Source organism: Lepisosteus oculatus, chromosome 17, assembly GCF_040954835.1.
Source record: "Lepisosteus oculatus isolate fLepOcu1 chromosome 17, fLepOcu1.hap2, whole genome shotgun sequence".
NCBI lineage: Eukaryota > Metazoa > Chordata > Actinopteri > Semionotiformes > Lepisosteidae > Lepisosteus > Lepisosteus oculatus.
In genome coordinates, this window is record NC_090712.1 from 16,004,879 (window position 1) to 16,019,999 (window position 15,121).

Below are 15,121 nucleotides of genomic sequence, written 5' to 3' on the forward strand. Positions count from 1 at the left end.
TCCGGCTGCTTCCGCTGCCATTAAATATGGAGTCCACGTTAGGACGGGGTGGTCCGTGCTCCGGTCCGAGTCTGAAGAACTTGACTGAACCGGGTTTCGGAATTCCTAAAAATGAGCAGCATCCAGCTGTGCAAGAGCTTTGCCGAGCGCACATTGATTCGTTTGATCAAGCGGTCACCGACGGGCTTTGTCGTGTTGTGCAGGTTGGTGTCTGTTAGTTTCCCGTACTCCAGGTTCACGTGTTTACAGAGCTGAGTATCCCACGTGGGGCGGGCTTGTGCAAGAATGCAGTTATTTTGTTAAAAATACCACTATACAATTTAACAAACTGGTAAAGGTGTGGGCAGATGCGAGCCAGTAGCGTCATAGTCCTAAAACAATACGTTTCTGACTTACTTTTCAGGTGCTTAAAGTAAGTAGTGAATTATTTCAAGAGCTGAACAGCAATGACTGGGCAGGGTTGATAGTATTTTAATATTCCTCATTTGTGCAAAACAGTAAAATAATAGGTTGTTTATTATTAATTATAATATTACTGCTTTTCTGGACACTCCACTCACAGCGATTTGCAGGTAATGGGGACTCCCCATCACCACCAGCGATGTGTAGCCCACATCTGGATAATGCGACGGCAGCCAAAGTGCGCCAGTACTCTCACCACACATCAGCTATCAGTGGGGAGGAGAGCAGAGTGATGAAGCCAGTTCAGAGATGGGGATGATTAGCAAGCTATGACAGGTAAAGTCAGGGGGGGAATTTGGCCAGGATACTGTCCAAAATCCCTACTCTTTTCAAGAAATGCCCTGGGATTTTTAATGACCACAGAGAGTCAGGACTTCGGTTTTACATTTAATCCAAAGGACGTCACCGTATAGTGACACAGTAGAGTGTCCCCATCACTGTTCAGGGGCATTAGGCCCACACAGACTGCAGGGTGAGCGCCCCCTACTGGTCCCGCTATCATCTCTTCCATCAGCAACCTTAGCTTTCATTAAGCTTTGCTTTGTGTTTAACAAAGCACGTTTCGTCAGACTTCACCAAAAAAAAAAACAGCCTTGTGCATCCAGGTGGTGTTTTTATTATGTGTTTCTGATTTCCTTTTTCTTTTTTAGGCCATCCCGCCACTGGAGTTCATGTTTAAGAATGATCGTATTACCCTGGCATTTGAGGAGGTCACAATCAGCAACCCGGTGGTCACTAAGGGAACGATCTGTCGTGACCTGAGAGTTTTCCCTGCAGAATGTAGGGGTAGGCGCACCACCTACAGAGGGAAATTAGTAGTAAGTGTCACCTTGACTTGCTCTTAAAAATCACGCACATAAGGAAAAGCAATTCGTATCTCATAAAGGTGTTTTACTGTCCTTTGTAAACTTAACATAACTACGGTGAAAATTGCATTTTTCGACAACTTAACTACAAGTTAGACAACTGTAACGGCTAATTTCACTCCTCATTGCATTTAGTTAATTGATTGAACTTGTATGCAGCTGGTTCAAAATATATGGTTTTATAATAGATAATAATAATAGTTATCTTAACCATGGTGTGTTATGTGAGAGCAAACATACATAATTGCTAAAATGTTCAGTATTGAATTTATAGTAGCGATAATCAGTCAATTTTGATGATATTTACTTTTTTCTTTTGCTTTGTGTTTCAAGGCAGGTGTCAGCTGGTCAGTGAATGGCATTCCCAAAGGGATTATCAAGCAGTCTCTCGGTTGGGTGCCAATCATGGTGAAGTCCAAGCTCTGCAATTTGCACGGTCTGTCTCCAAAAGAGCTCATTGCACATCATGAGGAAGCAGAGGTTGTGAATTGCTTTATGGACATGTGAACATCTTTTGCTGCATGATCCGTTCCTTCGGTTCAGTTTCTAACATCGCCTTCTGTGTGTGACAGGAAATGGGAGGGTATTTTATCATCAATGGAATTGAGAAGGTAATTCGACTGCTGATCATGCCCAGGAGGAACTTCCCTATTGCAATGGTGAGGCCTAAATGGAAGAGCAGGGGCCAAGGTTACACACAGTACGGTAAGATTCACATGTCTGAATTTCCCAATTAGACCGTGAAAACCTTTTATTTCAAACATTTTATTTATTTTGTGTAAATGGCACAAGAGACTAGCAATTAGCACAATATGCAAGGACAGCAGACACAGAAGACTGAAGAAAAGGGGTAAAGGAAATAAATGTCATTTTGGCCACTGCAGTGTGTTCGTGGACTTCACCACAATAGCATAGATAGTCTTTTTAAAATGTTTTAATCCTTCATTGCTGATAGGAACAATTGTTCCGTGGCACAGTGATACAGGGTGAAATTTTAGGGAGCTGTCAGTGTTGCAGACAGAGGCAGAATAGGATGTCACATGTTTTCTGTAGTGTGGGATAGTGGTGCAGTGTTCAGCATTGGCGCTTCGTAGCGCTGGGGTTTAACTCTGGACCTGGGATGCTACCTGTGTGGTGCTATCAAGAAAATTGGCCCTGGTGTGAGTGTACATTTTTGTCTGTTTTTGCCCTATGAAGGAGTGGCATCCTGTCCAGGGTGTATCCTACCTTGTGCCTATTGCTTGCTGGGATAGGCTCTACTGCGACCATGAATTGGAAAAAGCAGTTGGAAAATGGATGGATGTTTTTTGTAACTTGAATTTAACATTTTGACATGTTTTCTCCCTTCAGGTGTTTCAATACGCTGTGTAAAGGAGGAACACACAGCTATTAACATGAATCTACACTATCTGGACAATGGAACGGTGATGGTGAACTTCATCTACCAGAAGGAGCTCTTCTTCATTCCTCTGGGATTTGCCTTAAAGGTGATTTTCAAGATTGAGGTCTTACGTTGTCCCAGTGGACTCAAAATATTTCCAGATTTCTTAGATCCATAGTGAATCACATCAAGGCCAGTAGCAATGTAACAACTGCATGTATGGGGAGGATACAAACTGTTTCATGAACATTCTGCACAACATAGCAATGGAATTATACACAAAATTACACAGAACCATCACGGTAACAACACTACACACCAGAGGTTCCTAGAAAGCGTGCTGCGATTTCCCGGGCTGCTGATGTAGCCTGTGGTGTGCACTGTCGTTGCCCGTGGGGAATGTATTAAGCACAGTCCTTTTTGTGTATACCACACTACGTGACCTCATGCTATCGGTTTTATGTGAAGATTATTTGAAGCGGCTTGTTAACTTTGTAGGCCCTGAATAACCTTCCTAAAAGAGGGAAGGTAAATGTGATGCCGTCTTAAAATGAGAGCGGTGCTGGCTTACCAAGGTGCTAGTGATGTTGTTCTGTCTCTTGTATGCCTAGGCGCTGGTGGAGTTTACAGATTACCAGATCTATCAAGAGCTGATCAAAGGGAGGGAGGAGAACTCTTTCTACAAGAACTGTGTGTCAGAGATGCTGCGCATGGTGATGGAGGAGGGCTGCACCACCAGGAAGCAGGTGCTGAACTACCTGGGGGAGAGGTTCCGGGTCAAGATGCTCCTGCCGGAGTGGTACTCCAATGAACAGTGTGCAGAGTTCCTTCTGGGGTACGTCCTTACTGCAGCCTGGCATTGTACCGGTACTGGAATCTGAAATCTGGAAAATGGGCCCTTACCTGGTGGCACGTGTGCATTCAGTGCTGGTTTCTTAGTCATACTGTGGTATGACTTAGCCATACTCTGTTTTCTATGTTTGTAGTTTCTTTTTCCTGCAGCAGATCCAGCTCCCACAGGGACAGGAGGGTGGCAGACGCAGTTTCATTAGGTCCACTAAAACTGGCTTTGTGCCCTTCCAGTTATCAATCGGGGAGTTTGTGATTTTTACAGTTACACACCTTTGTGTACTGGGGTGATATCTGGAGATGTGAGCACTGCAGATGCCTACGGGTCTGTGCACAGAAGTACTCACTGGTTGTCCTAGCTTAATCGATTTTGTTAAAAAAAAAAACTTATGAGAATCATGAACAATTCAGAAAAAATCTGATCTTAAAAGAGGCATTTGATGAACAGAGTTGTAGTTTAAAGAACGGACTCTGTCTCCCTTTGATGCCTTCATCGACATAACTATTTTTCTAACAGAGCCATTTAATTCCCGGCTCAGGTGTGCACCACTGGTCCCATGAACTTTGTACTACCTATAGCCTTGAATAGCGTTGTCTGTGGTACTACCTGCATTTCCTTCTTTCTGGCTGCAGGCAGTGCCTCTGCATTCACCTGAAGTCCAATGTGGAGAAGTTCTACCTGCTGTGTTTGATGACGCGAAAGCTCTTCAGCTTTGCCAAGGGAGGGTGCATGGAAGAAAACCCAGACAGCTTGATGTGTCAAGAAGTGCTTACCCCCGGCCAGCTTTACTTAATGTTTTTAAAAGTAAGCCTTTCCTTACACATGATCCTATGATCTTTCTTCCGGTCACCCTGTTCCTGTGTTTGTCTGAAAATGAGTGCTCCTTTTTTTTACAGGAGAAAATGACAGCTTGGTTATATTCAGTGAAAATTACAATGGACAAAAAAGCACAGAGAGGCAACTGCACGTTGAATTCGGACAGTCTTGCGAAAATATTCAATTCAGGGTTTGACCTGACCAGACCCTTTGAGTATCTCTTGGCCACAGGAAACCTTAATTCAAAAACAGGTAAGGTGTATTACCTAATACTAGTTTTATGTGTATTAAGTGTGGTGATTACACTTTTTACATGATATGTGTTTGTTTTCAGGGCTGGGGATGCTGCAGAACTCTGGCCTGTGTGTTGTGGCCGACAAGCTGAACTTCATCCGCTACCTGTCTCACTTCCGCTGCGTGCACCGAGGAGCGGCTTTCTCCAAGATGAGGACCACGTCCGTCCGTCGGCTTCTGCCTGAGTCCTGGGGGTTCCTGTGCCCTGTCCACACCCCTGATGGAGAGCCGTGTGGGCTGATGAACCACATGACTGCCCAGTGCAAGATTGTGTCCCAGGCCCTGAGCACGACTTCCTTCCCTGCGCTGCTCTGCTCGATTGGTGAGTGTGCCTTTCAGAAGAACGTGTGGAGCTGCCCCCTTCTGCATTCAGTTTTCAGCACTTGACCGTCCACAAAGAAAGTCAAGGTGGAAGAATTTTAGGCTGTCATAAAGGTTTAATGGTCCTCAACAGGGAACAACAGCATTGGATTTACGCTGATGACTCTTGTTTAACACTGTTCGTAAAGCATCTCTGAAATTGGGCGTTAAGGCCCAAGGACACTCATCTTGAAGGAGTGTTTGAAACAAATTGAGAACAGCGTTTGGCTGTCACATCATTAGCAGAATGTTGACCTTATTGCTGGACGAACTGCTATTCATAAATGTTAATGACTGCAAAATCCTATTGATGAATACCTCCCAAGGTCAGATATGAGCTAGTGACAAACAAAAAAATCAGATCACAAGAAAGTAATGTGAATATTGTGCTTAAAAAGTTCACCTTTCCCCCAGAAATGCAACTTTTGTGTATGGTATATGGTTTTGTCTTGTAGCTACACACTGGGATTTCGTTAAAAGGTTGTGATAAAGATTTTGTTTTATTTATCACCGTTTGGTTGTTTAATAATATCACGTGCCCCAAAACACCCTTTCCCTTACCTTGTTTCTGTTGTGCTGCCATTCTAATCATTACTCAATTTGAAACACCTGCCAATGGCAATCAAGGAACAATTCTGCTGATGATATCATCGAAAAGGAGATGGAATGCATTCTTTGAACTACGTCTGTCCATCAGATGCTTTGCAACGTACTTCTGTGAATAGAGCCCTGGGTGTCTGTATGAGTTAGTGCTGAGCTGTCTGTCTCCAGGTGTCACCCCTGTCGATGGCACCCCCAGCCAGCCCTACTCCGAATGCTACCCTGTAGTTCTGGATGGTGCCATGGTGGGCTGGGTGGAGAAGGACCTTGCGCCAGCGGTAGCCGACACCCTACGTAATTTTAAGGTAGGTTGAGTGTTCCTGTATACGTAAGGCAATATCTTTCCTTCCTTATCAAGACTGGAAGCATCACCTTACATATGGAAGTACATGAAAGCTGTCTAAGGACCTAGCTTCTGTTTGTCATGGGAAATGTTGAACTTTTCTTTTAAAATGAGATACATGGGTAATGGTGAAAGAGTTTGTTGAGACGGAAATTCGAATTCAGCCATGGCTGCCTGCTGTTTTGGTGGATGAGGCCCGGCAGTGTCCTGCAGTCTGGAAGAGGTTTGTCTGATGGTTGTCTGCCCACTGTGCAGGTGTTGAAGGAGAAGAGGGTGCCTCCCTGGACAGAAATTGTCCTGGTGCCCATGACGGGCAAGGCCAGCATCTACCCTGGGCTGCTCATCTTCACCACGCCCTGCCGCATGGTGAGGCCAGTCCGCAACCTGGCCCTGGGGAAGGAGGAGCTGATTGGCACCTTTGAACAGGTACAGCACAGGGCCAGACAGAGCTGCTCTGCGCACATCAGCTTCTTGATACCGTTAGACAAGGGGATGCAGAGTTTAAGCACAAAAGGGATTTACTATAGGTAGCTGTGCTGCAGTCTTAAGCTGAGTTGTGGGGAAAAAATAATTATTTAAAATATTTATTTAATGTGGACTTTCTCCTGCAACAAAGTCTTGTCTTTTCTGTTTTTCAGCATCAAATGTAACTTTGCAGCTAGTGCATCTTGACACAGATTTTCACTTGAACCTCTATAGTTTTACAGACGACGATTAGCTGTAGTCTTAGGCCTGATTACCTAAAATAACATATGCTGTCCAGGATTAATGGTAATGCAATTAATGGTAGGTTCTGTGAAATCACTAGACAATCTCGTAATCTTTCGAGTACTGATATTTTAAAGTTTGTAATTAAGGTTACATTATGTATGTTCTGTTTCTGGGATGTAATGATTCATATAGCAGCTTAACTAAACAGGTGTAACTGAAACATGTACTTATCTTTTGTCCTAGCTGTACACAGACATTGGGATATTTGAAGATGAGCTTGTGCCTGGAGTGACAACACATCAGGAGCTGTTTCCTCACAGCATGCTGAGTGTGGTGGCCAACTTCATTCCTTACTCCGACCACAACCAAAGTCCTAGGAACATGTACCAGTGCCAGATGGGTAAGACAGCCCTTAGTCATTTACACATTTGGCTTTGCCAGACACACAGTTGCAGGTTTTAAGTGATGTAATTTATGCCTTCTTGAGAGTACTTTAAGTTTTCAGATTGCACAACTTTGAGTATTATATATTATTGCTGGACTAAATACTGTGTGTTACTTAATGCTGAAATGCTTGTGGCCAAGGAAACACTAAACCAGAACATTAAAAGTGTTTTTAATAAAAGACTATTGTGTATTTAGTAGGTTTTAGTAGTGAGAGGGTTTTGGTCAGGAATGGTGTATTAGGCTAAACTTAAGTAATGTGTGCATTATATGTATCCTATCTTCCCAGGCAAACAGACCATGGGATTTCCGTTGCATTCGTTCCAGGAGCGCTCTGATAATAAGCTTTACCGCATTCAGACTCCCCAGAGCCCTCTAGTCAGGCCCTCCATGTATGATTACTACAACATGGACAACTACCCCATTGGGACTAACGCTATAGTGGCTGTCATTTCCTATACTGGGTATGACATGGAAGACGCAATGGTAAGCTGATGGACCAGAACGGCTTTTTGTGTTTAAATCCAAGTAATTTCATAATTGCATTTTATGAAAAAAGTGTTTGAAACATTCTGTCCTTACAGTTAAGATATCTTACAGTACAGCGTGTTTTGCCTAGTGGACGTGTATCTGTGGTGAGCATTTTAAGCAGGGTTTTCCTTCTGTCCAAGACTTTCTCTTACAAGAAAGATGTCTGAAAAACAGTGCAGTCTTATCGGAGCGTGGCTTGGAGAGAGACCTCACGCTTGCCACTGTTTTCTACCACTATGCCTATAGCAACTACCACTTGCTCATTCTTTGTGATGCAGATTGTGAACAAGGCCTCATGGGAGAGAGGATTTGCTCATGGCTGTATTTACAAGACTGAGCTAATAGACCTGGATGAGAAGGTCAAGGGGGGAGAGAACTCCCTGGTGTTTGGAGTGAAGCCTGGAGATCCGAAGGTGATGCAGAAACTGGACGATGACGGCCTCCCACCAGTTGGGGCAGTATTGCAATATGGAGACCCTTTCTACAGCTACATCAACATCAACACCGGCCAGAGCTTTGTTAATTTTTACAAGTAAGTTGTCGAACAGAATTTAAAGCAGAAACACGTTAGCCTGTGTGATCCCCCAAAGTGCGTGGAAGGAATTCTATCAAGATTATATAAGCAACCAAAGTAGTTACTTGATTTGCAGTTGTGAGTATGAAGCATTTCCTCATTGTTTTTTAACTTAAAAATAATGCTTAAGTTGAATAGTACTGGACAGGTTTTCACAATATGCATTATTATTCAACATTGTTTCACACAAAACCACTTTAACCAGAATCCCAATTTCCTCTTACCTAGGAGTAAAGAAAGTTGTGTGGTGGACAATATAAAAGTCTGCAGCAATGACACGGGCACGGGGAAGTTTAAGCGTGTCTGCATCACCGTCAGAGTCCCTCGCAACCCCACCATTGGGGACAAATTTGCCAGCCGGCATGGGCAGAAGGGCATCCTGAGCCGGCTGTGGCCCACAGAGGACATGCCCTTCACCGAGAGCGGCATGGTGCCCGACATCCTCTTCAACCCCCATGGCTTCCCCTCCCGTATGACCATCGGCATGCTGATCGAGAGCATGGCGGGCAAGTCCGCGGCCATGCACGGCCTGTGCCACGACGCCACGCCCTTCACCTTCTCCGAGGAGCACTCGGCCCTGCAGCACTTCGGAGAGATGCTGAAGGCGGCCGGTTACAACTACTATGGGACAGAGCGGATGTACAGTGGGTTAAGCGGCTTGGAGCTGGAGGCCGACATCTTCATCGGGGTGGTCTACTACCAGAGGCTGCGGCACATGGTCTCGGATAAATTCCAGGTGAGGACTACGGGCGCCAGGGACAAGGTCACCAACCAGCCAGTTGGCGGCAGGAACATCCAGGGGGGCATCCGCTTCGGGGAGATGGAGCGGGATGCCCTCCTTGCCCATGGGACTTCCTTCCTGCTCCATGACCGCCTCTTCAACTGCTCGGACCGCTCGGTGGCCCAGGTGTGTCTGGATTGTGGCAACCTGCTGTCCCCTCTGCTGGAGAAGCCCCCACCCTCCTGGTCTGCCACCCGCCAGAGGAAGACGGTCTGCGCTCTCTGCAAGAAGAGCGATTCCATCGATGTTGTCTCCATTCCTTATGTCTTCCGCTACTTCATAGCCGAGCTGGCTGCCATGAATATTAAGGTCAAACTGGACATTAAGTAGCCCGTCCACTTTTGAAGTACTCAGAATGGAGGCTGTGGAGGAAACGAGGCCTGTGGCTACTTTTTATAGGATTTAAACCTATTTAACTGGGATATGAAATCATGTGAAATACCTTAGCCCAGTCAATGAAGCATGGCATTTCTAGTGTATATACGAGACTGACACGTAATCTGTTTGCTGTAATATATTATTTTTATTTTGGAATCAAAGTATATTCTGTGATAATATACTTTCTATTTAATAACCTTGTTAAGACAGTTTGATCTCATCAGCGTCCTCCAAAGTAGAGCAACACAGTTTCTGTATTGTGATAAAAAGGTGGAATGAAAAGTGTGTTGTGAAAAACAGAATAAAGCAAACTTCACCTACTTCAGTCACAGTTATATATTCCAGTGCTGGAACGGCTTTTGCTACAGGCTTGTTCCTTCTCTCTAGATGAGATGCTGCCATGAGCTAATCATTTGTAATCTGCTGCAAAAAGCAGGTTGCTCAGTTTTAACTTAACCTGTGCCCTACAACTAGTGTACTTTTGACAAATTATGTAGTATGCTGAAAATTAGCACTAAAGATTCTAAAATGGAGTATATTCCTGAATATGCAGTTAAAAGATTTTCAAGGCATGCCACAGTAACCGTTGAGAAAAACACAGTTCTTTCAGTGAAAATGGGAGCAAGAGTGAGGTGGTACCCGCTGGGGATGTGTAAGAGAGGGAAGAGGCAAAAGATATGTTTGCAGCTTTTGCATTTAATATTGATTTCAGAAAAAAATAATTGCCAATAAAATTATTCAAGTTCAAGACTTTCTTGCATACAGTTTTTCTTAAGTGAACCCTGTAATGCTGTACAATCTACAATCCTAATCCATTCAATTTTATATACTAAAAATATTTGTAGTGTCAAATATCCCAACATTTTTGTTAATTTTTATTGCTTTCCAAAAGTGCCTAAAAACAATAAATTTGTTTTTATAACCTTTTCATAATGTCTTGGACCTCAGTTGGACCATTAACCCCTTACCTGTACTCATATTTCTTATCCATTAGACAGGTCTCAATCCAACAGCTTGAATGCATTATTGAATTAATATTTTGATTTTTGTTTCAAAACTCAAGTTAAACCAATTTCATATCTTCCAGGATTCGGGGTAGTTCAAGCACTGTTGCAATGGTATAGTCTGGCGTAACTGCAGAGGCAGGTCTGTCGTTGGCGCTTACCCACACAGTGGCTCTGACCCCTGCAGTGCTGCCGCCTTGAATGTCCGTGTCCAGGGAATCTCCCACCATTATGCATTCAGAAGGCTTCACTGCCAGAATATCAAAGCAGTGGAGGAAGATGGAAAGCGCAGGCTTCTGTTCGGGATGCTCTCCGCCTACTACCACGGCATCGAACAGGTCGCCACACTGCACGGCCTCGATCTTCTCTCTCTGCGTCTGCGAGTCGCCGTTCGTCAGTAAAAGCAGTTTGTACTTCTTCCGCAGCTCCTCCAGCGTGCCTCGGACCGGGTCCGGTACTGCCAAGTGCTGCAAGCGCGTTGTTTTCCAGAGCTCGTAACACGCAGGCGCTAATGTGGGACTGGGACTCGTACCTTTGATTTCGCGTATAGCTTGATCCCAGTATGACGTTCTTACGTCGTCGATAGTGCTCACGGTAGGGTCGAATGATTCGTGCAGTAGCTTCAGTTTAAATCTGTCGCAGATTTCACCGATGTGGTCTTCATGGCCAAACGTATCCTTCAGGAGACGATGAACCTGTTTCAAATGGAGAGTGTTAACACGGCGAAAACTTTCTAAACGTGCCAACGGACATGCGAAGATCAGAAGTCGAGAAAAGGAAGGACATACGATGTCGCCCTAAGAAAGCGAATTCATCTCCTTGCGCCAATGCATCAATTGCAACGAAGTTGCGTATTTAGCATGGAGTTGTGGACTAAGATCAGTACTAGCTAGTACCGCACTATTGCGGGACCAGTCCCAGCTGCCTGATCAAATGCGACAAAAAAAAAGAACTGCAGGAACAAAGTCGGAGATCGGCCGATCCCGTTCTTAGTAAGGTGATACGGGTTAAGCTGTTGTTCTACTAAGCAGAAATTAAAAGGGTCTCGGATTCAGAATATCTGAATTATTCTAACTGGGCCAATAATTATATATTTCAAATATTTTGCCTATCATATCAATCTAAAGTTGAATGCGCCTGATAATTTAATGAGTTTTTTTTAAATAAAAATTGAGATATGCTACAATTCTTCAGATGAGAGTGTGTAATTGGCTAGGCGATGTTATATCAATTTCAATGCACTAAGTGACGAGTACAGCTGCTGTGGGGTATCACAGAGGCTGTAATTCTCTATGATAGGCCACATTTATATGTACGGGCTACGATACAGCTGAGGTAAACCTCGTGACCTTCATGTGCTACATTTGATGAACATTACCTGTTAGTGTTTCCTCTTTATCTGTGTCTGATGTCTGTGGGCCTTGACAGTTCAGGGCAGATATTACAGTTCTGTTGAATAATGATGCTGGTTTTCCGCAAGTTAAGCTACCGGACCCCCGACTACAATCCAAGGAAAGACAGGGGCACCCATTGAGCCCTAAATTCTCGTCGCTGTCACCGCATCCCCTCACACATACAGAGTTGTGTTTCACAGTAACAGAGCCTCGAACAAGCGGGGTTTTTAAAACAGCGTTTCGTTTGTCTCTCATTTGGTCTGAGTAAGAGCCAGAAGCATCTCCGTGCTGTGTGCTGTCCTCCACAAGCTTGCTATATGTTTGGACCGGGAAGAACCACCTGGCCCGTTTCCAAGACGTTCAACACACTGGCTGTTTCGACACCGTTATCACTGGACCACAGCCGCAGGAGAACCGGTCATAAATGATCACTTCTGAGAAGACTCCAATAAGAACATTTAACTTAATAAAGCCTTAGATTTAAATACAAAAAAATATTTTTTACCTGCTTAAACCCTATTTCTTAATATCCCTGCTGCCGTCTAACCGCTTTCTTCCAGAGTAATTCACCTTTTATTATATATCTATCTGCCTGTAGCAGACTACAAGCTCTGCGTGCACTAGTAGGTGTCAAAGAGAGGCCACCTTCCCTCATGATTAGAACATCAGACACAGGTTTATTGTGCTGTGGAAGGAGTACAATTGTTGTTGAATATTACAATAAAGTTCCCAGCGAAGAACGCTAAAACCATTACGTGTTAACGTAATAAACTGCTCCTACATGCCATCCTGTGCTCCGCCTAGTACGGTACTAAATTGCACAGTCCGCAGCCAGAGCTGTACTAACTTCAGTCCTGCACTTTGATGTCCTCTAGGGCAGCAGCTGTTAACTTTGGGTCTCCTGCAATTCGGGACATTTCTAGTATTGACTTTAAAGCGTTTTGGTATTTACCTAGCGTAGCGGAGTTGCATGCTAGGCACGGGATCACCCCGTTAGTGCTCTGCTTTCGGGTCATTTAATGAACACACTGTCCGATTGTTCTTATTTTTATTCACTTTATAAACCCACAAGCCATAAAGCCCGCAGCAAACGTGGACAAAAAAACGTTTTTTTTCTATTTCCGGAAACGTGCGCTAGACGTCTCCTATCAATGCATGCAAGCTCAAATAATCGAGCTAAACTAAGGAAATACATCAGAATTCTATAAATTGCTAAGCAAACCACTACACAATATATGACCAAATAATTAAAATACCATTACAGTAAAAACAAAAGCAGACTATTAGATTTTTGTACCACAATCTTAATCTTAAATCGCAAAAGTTGAACAGGCTGACCCCATTATATAGTGTAATTTGGTGGATAAAAGTGAATGTTAAAATGTACAATTTGCAAATCCAACTAATGACTCGTCTCATTTATTTTTATTCACTTACCTTTTGAATCGCTATTTTACCTACACCGGCTGTGTCTATGAGAGTGTTGTCCAAGTCAAACAAAATAGCCTTTAATCCATTACTCCCCATTCCTAATGCTTTGCTAATATAACACTAACAAGCAAAAACAGATACTACTGATAATAACTGCTGCTAACGTCTAAAAATGAAAAGCAAAAGCTACAATATTTACAGTAAGCCGGAAGCAAAGCGTGGCACGCTTGTAGCATGCCTTCGCAGGTGCATATGGGAAATGTAGTTCTCAGTAAAAGGGAGAAATGCGGAAGGTGAAGGTCTGCATATTATCTTCTCACTTTCAGAGCGGGGTCTTTAATAATGTCTCATGTTCTTTGTGCTCTAGATCACTCCTGTTGTTTTGTCTCTTATTGCTCTGAGCATTGCATTGTGGCTAAATACACACGTCTGAGCAGGACTGAGAGACATTTTGGTATATTTCACATACATTCTTAAACTGTTTATAAGCATGCATTGTGATCAGAAAACTAAAAACTACTCTATTCTATCTAGACTGTAGGAAATACTGTCATACATTTTAAAACAATGGATAGAATGGTTAGCAGTACATAAATACGAGTTCATGATTAAGATCATGCCAGAGGAAATCAAAGCAATAATTACACATTCCTCTCTGTGTTGATCTCCAGAGTGTATTCGTCCATGCAGTGTCCTCAGCTTGCCTTCTCAGCAACCATGCTGGCTGGGCAGAAAGGGTAAATAGCCACCTGAGGTATGCTTTATGATAGCTCTTTTTATGATGCATATCACTGTACATTACAGAAATAGTTCATTTCACAAACATATTCTGATAAAAACAGAAATATGAAATGTATGTTGGCCTGCCCAAAACAATTACTAACCAACAGATGGTTTGAACTTAACATGGCACAGGAAATGACATCCTTAGTAAAGCCAACTCTTCTAATCAGCATTTGAATATCAGCCAACAAGTCAGATACTGAAATGTGCAGTGCTAGTATCACATTTAGACACTAAAAATACATGAAAATACATGCAATAGCAAAAAAGTGCTTAAAATCTTCTTGATCTCTGTGTGCACGTTTTATGTATTTCAACAATCAAATAAGAATATACGCTGAAATGCTTTATGTCCTTTGAATTTAAAGTAGAATGACAATATCCATCCATCCATCCATTTTCCAACCACTTTATCCATTATAGGGCTGCATGTCAGCTGGAGCCTATCCCAGCAATACAACAGGCACAGGACAGGGTACGCCCTGGATGGGATGCCATAAGCTGGCAATATATACTCCTGAATATCTATTAAACCTTTATTTGTAACTTAATCACTTAATCAAAATCATATGATTGGAGTCCAGATCTATATTCTATATTCAATGCTGCACATTGGTGGTGGTGGAGGTTTCCCCATTACCTGTAAAGCACTTTGAGTGGAGTGTCCAGAAAAGTGCTATATAAGTATAAGAAATGATTAATTAAATTAAACTGTTTCAAGTTTTTTTTAAGTAGCAAAACTAAATCACTCCTCTCAGGAACTTTTTCTATACCCTCAGCTCCATACACACCATAAACAGCCTCCATTATTAAAGGGATTTTGCCCATTAACACACTGCACTTTGAAACCCCTGCTAAATCCTCCATTCAGCTCATGTTTGTTCCCCATCATGCTGTTTTCAGTCGAAAGATGGTCTTTGTTGATCAAATCATCAATGTCAGTTGACTTCAGTGGTTCAATTGTGGCGACACCAAGCAATGACATCAATCAATCAATGTTACCTGGTCATCTTTATATATGTTCTTTCACTTTTTGAAATACCATTTCTAAATTAATCATGCTAATAGCTACAGATCTTTGAATTCCCCTTAAGTACTGGCCATGGGGGCCACTAAGG

At 43.1% G+C, this 15,121-nt stretch overlaps 2 protein-coding genes across 2 annotated transcripts; one reads left to right on the forward strand and one right to left on the reverse strand.

Annotated features, from left to right (window-relative positions):
- Positions 1-10,139, forward strand: polr1b (RNA polymerase I subunit B). Its single transcript, XM_006638656.3, has 15 exons — positions 1-203; positions 1,113-1,280; positions 1,662-1,808; positions 1,901-2,033; positions 2,679-2,815; positions 3,321-3,544; positions 4,192-4,363; positions 4,456-4,627; positions 4,710-4,991; positions 5,801-5,934; positions 6,228-6,398; positions 6,927-7,083; positions 7,417-7,613; positions 7,937-8,190; positions 8,461-10,139. Exons 1-15 carry the CDS (start codon positions 27-29, stop codon positions 9,341-9,343), a joined length of 3,408 nt encoding a protein of 1,135 aa, XP_006638719.3. The 5' UTR covers positions 1-26; the 3' UTR covers positions 9,344-10,139.
- Positions 9,515-13,467, reverse strand: nanp (N-acetylneuraminic acid phosphatase). Its single transcript, XM_006638814.3, has 2 exons — positions 13,227-13,467; positions 9,515-11,090 (listed from the first exon to the last, which is right to left on the reverse strand). Exons 1-2 carry the CDS (start codon positions 13,314-13,316, stop codon positions 10,455-10,457), a joined length of 726 nt encoding a protein of 241 aa, XP_006638877.2. The 5' UTR covers positions 13,317-13,467; the 3' UTR covers positions 9,515-10,454.
- Between the last annotated feature and the right edge of the window lie 1,654 nt (positions 13,468-15,121).

Excerpts from the sequence above, each read along its gene's own strand:
- nanp (XM_006638814.3), bottom strand. The coding sequence starts at position 13,316 with ATGGGGAGTAATGGATTAAAGGCTATTTTGTTTGACTTGGACAACACT. Across the intron at positions 11,091-13,226 it reads GTAAAATAGCGATTCAAAAG|GTTCATCGTCTCCTGAAGGA; the intron begins GTAAGTGAATAA and ends CATTTGAAACAG.
- polr1b (XM_006638656.3), top strand. The coding sequence starts at position 27 with ATGGAGTCCACGTTAGGACGGGGTGGTCCGTGCTCCGGTCCGAGTCTG. Across the intron at positions 2,034-2,678 it reads CCAAGGTTACACACAGTACG|GTGTTTCAATACGCTGTGTA; the intron begins GTAAGATTCACA and ends TTCTCCCTTCAG. Across the intron at positions 4,992-5,800 it reads TGCGCTGCTCTGCTCGATTG|GTGTCACCCCTGTCGATGGC; the intron begins GTGAGTGTGCCT and ends GTCTGTCTCCAG.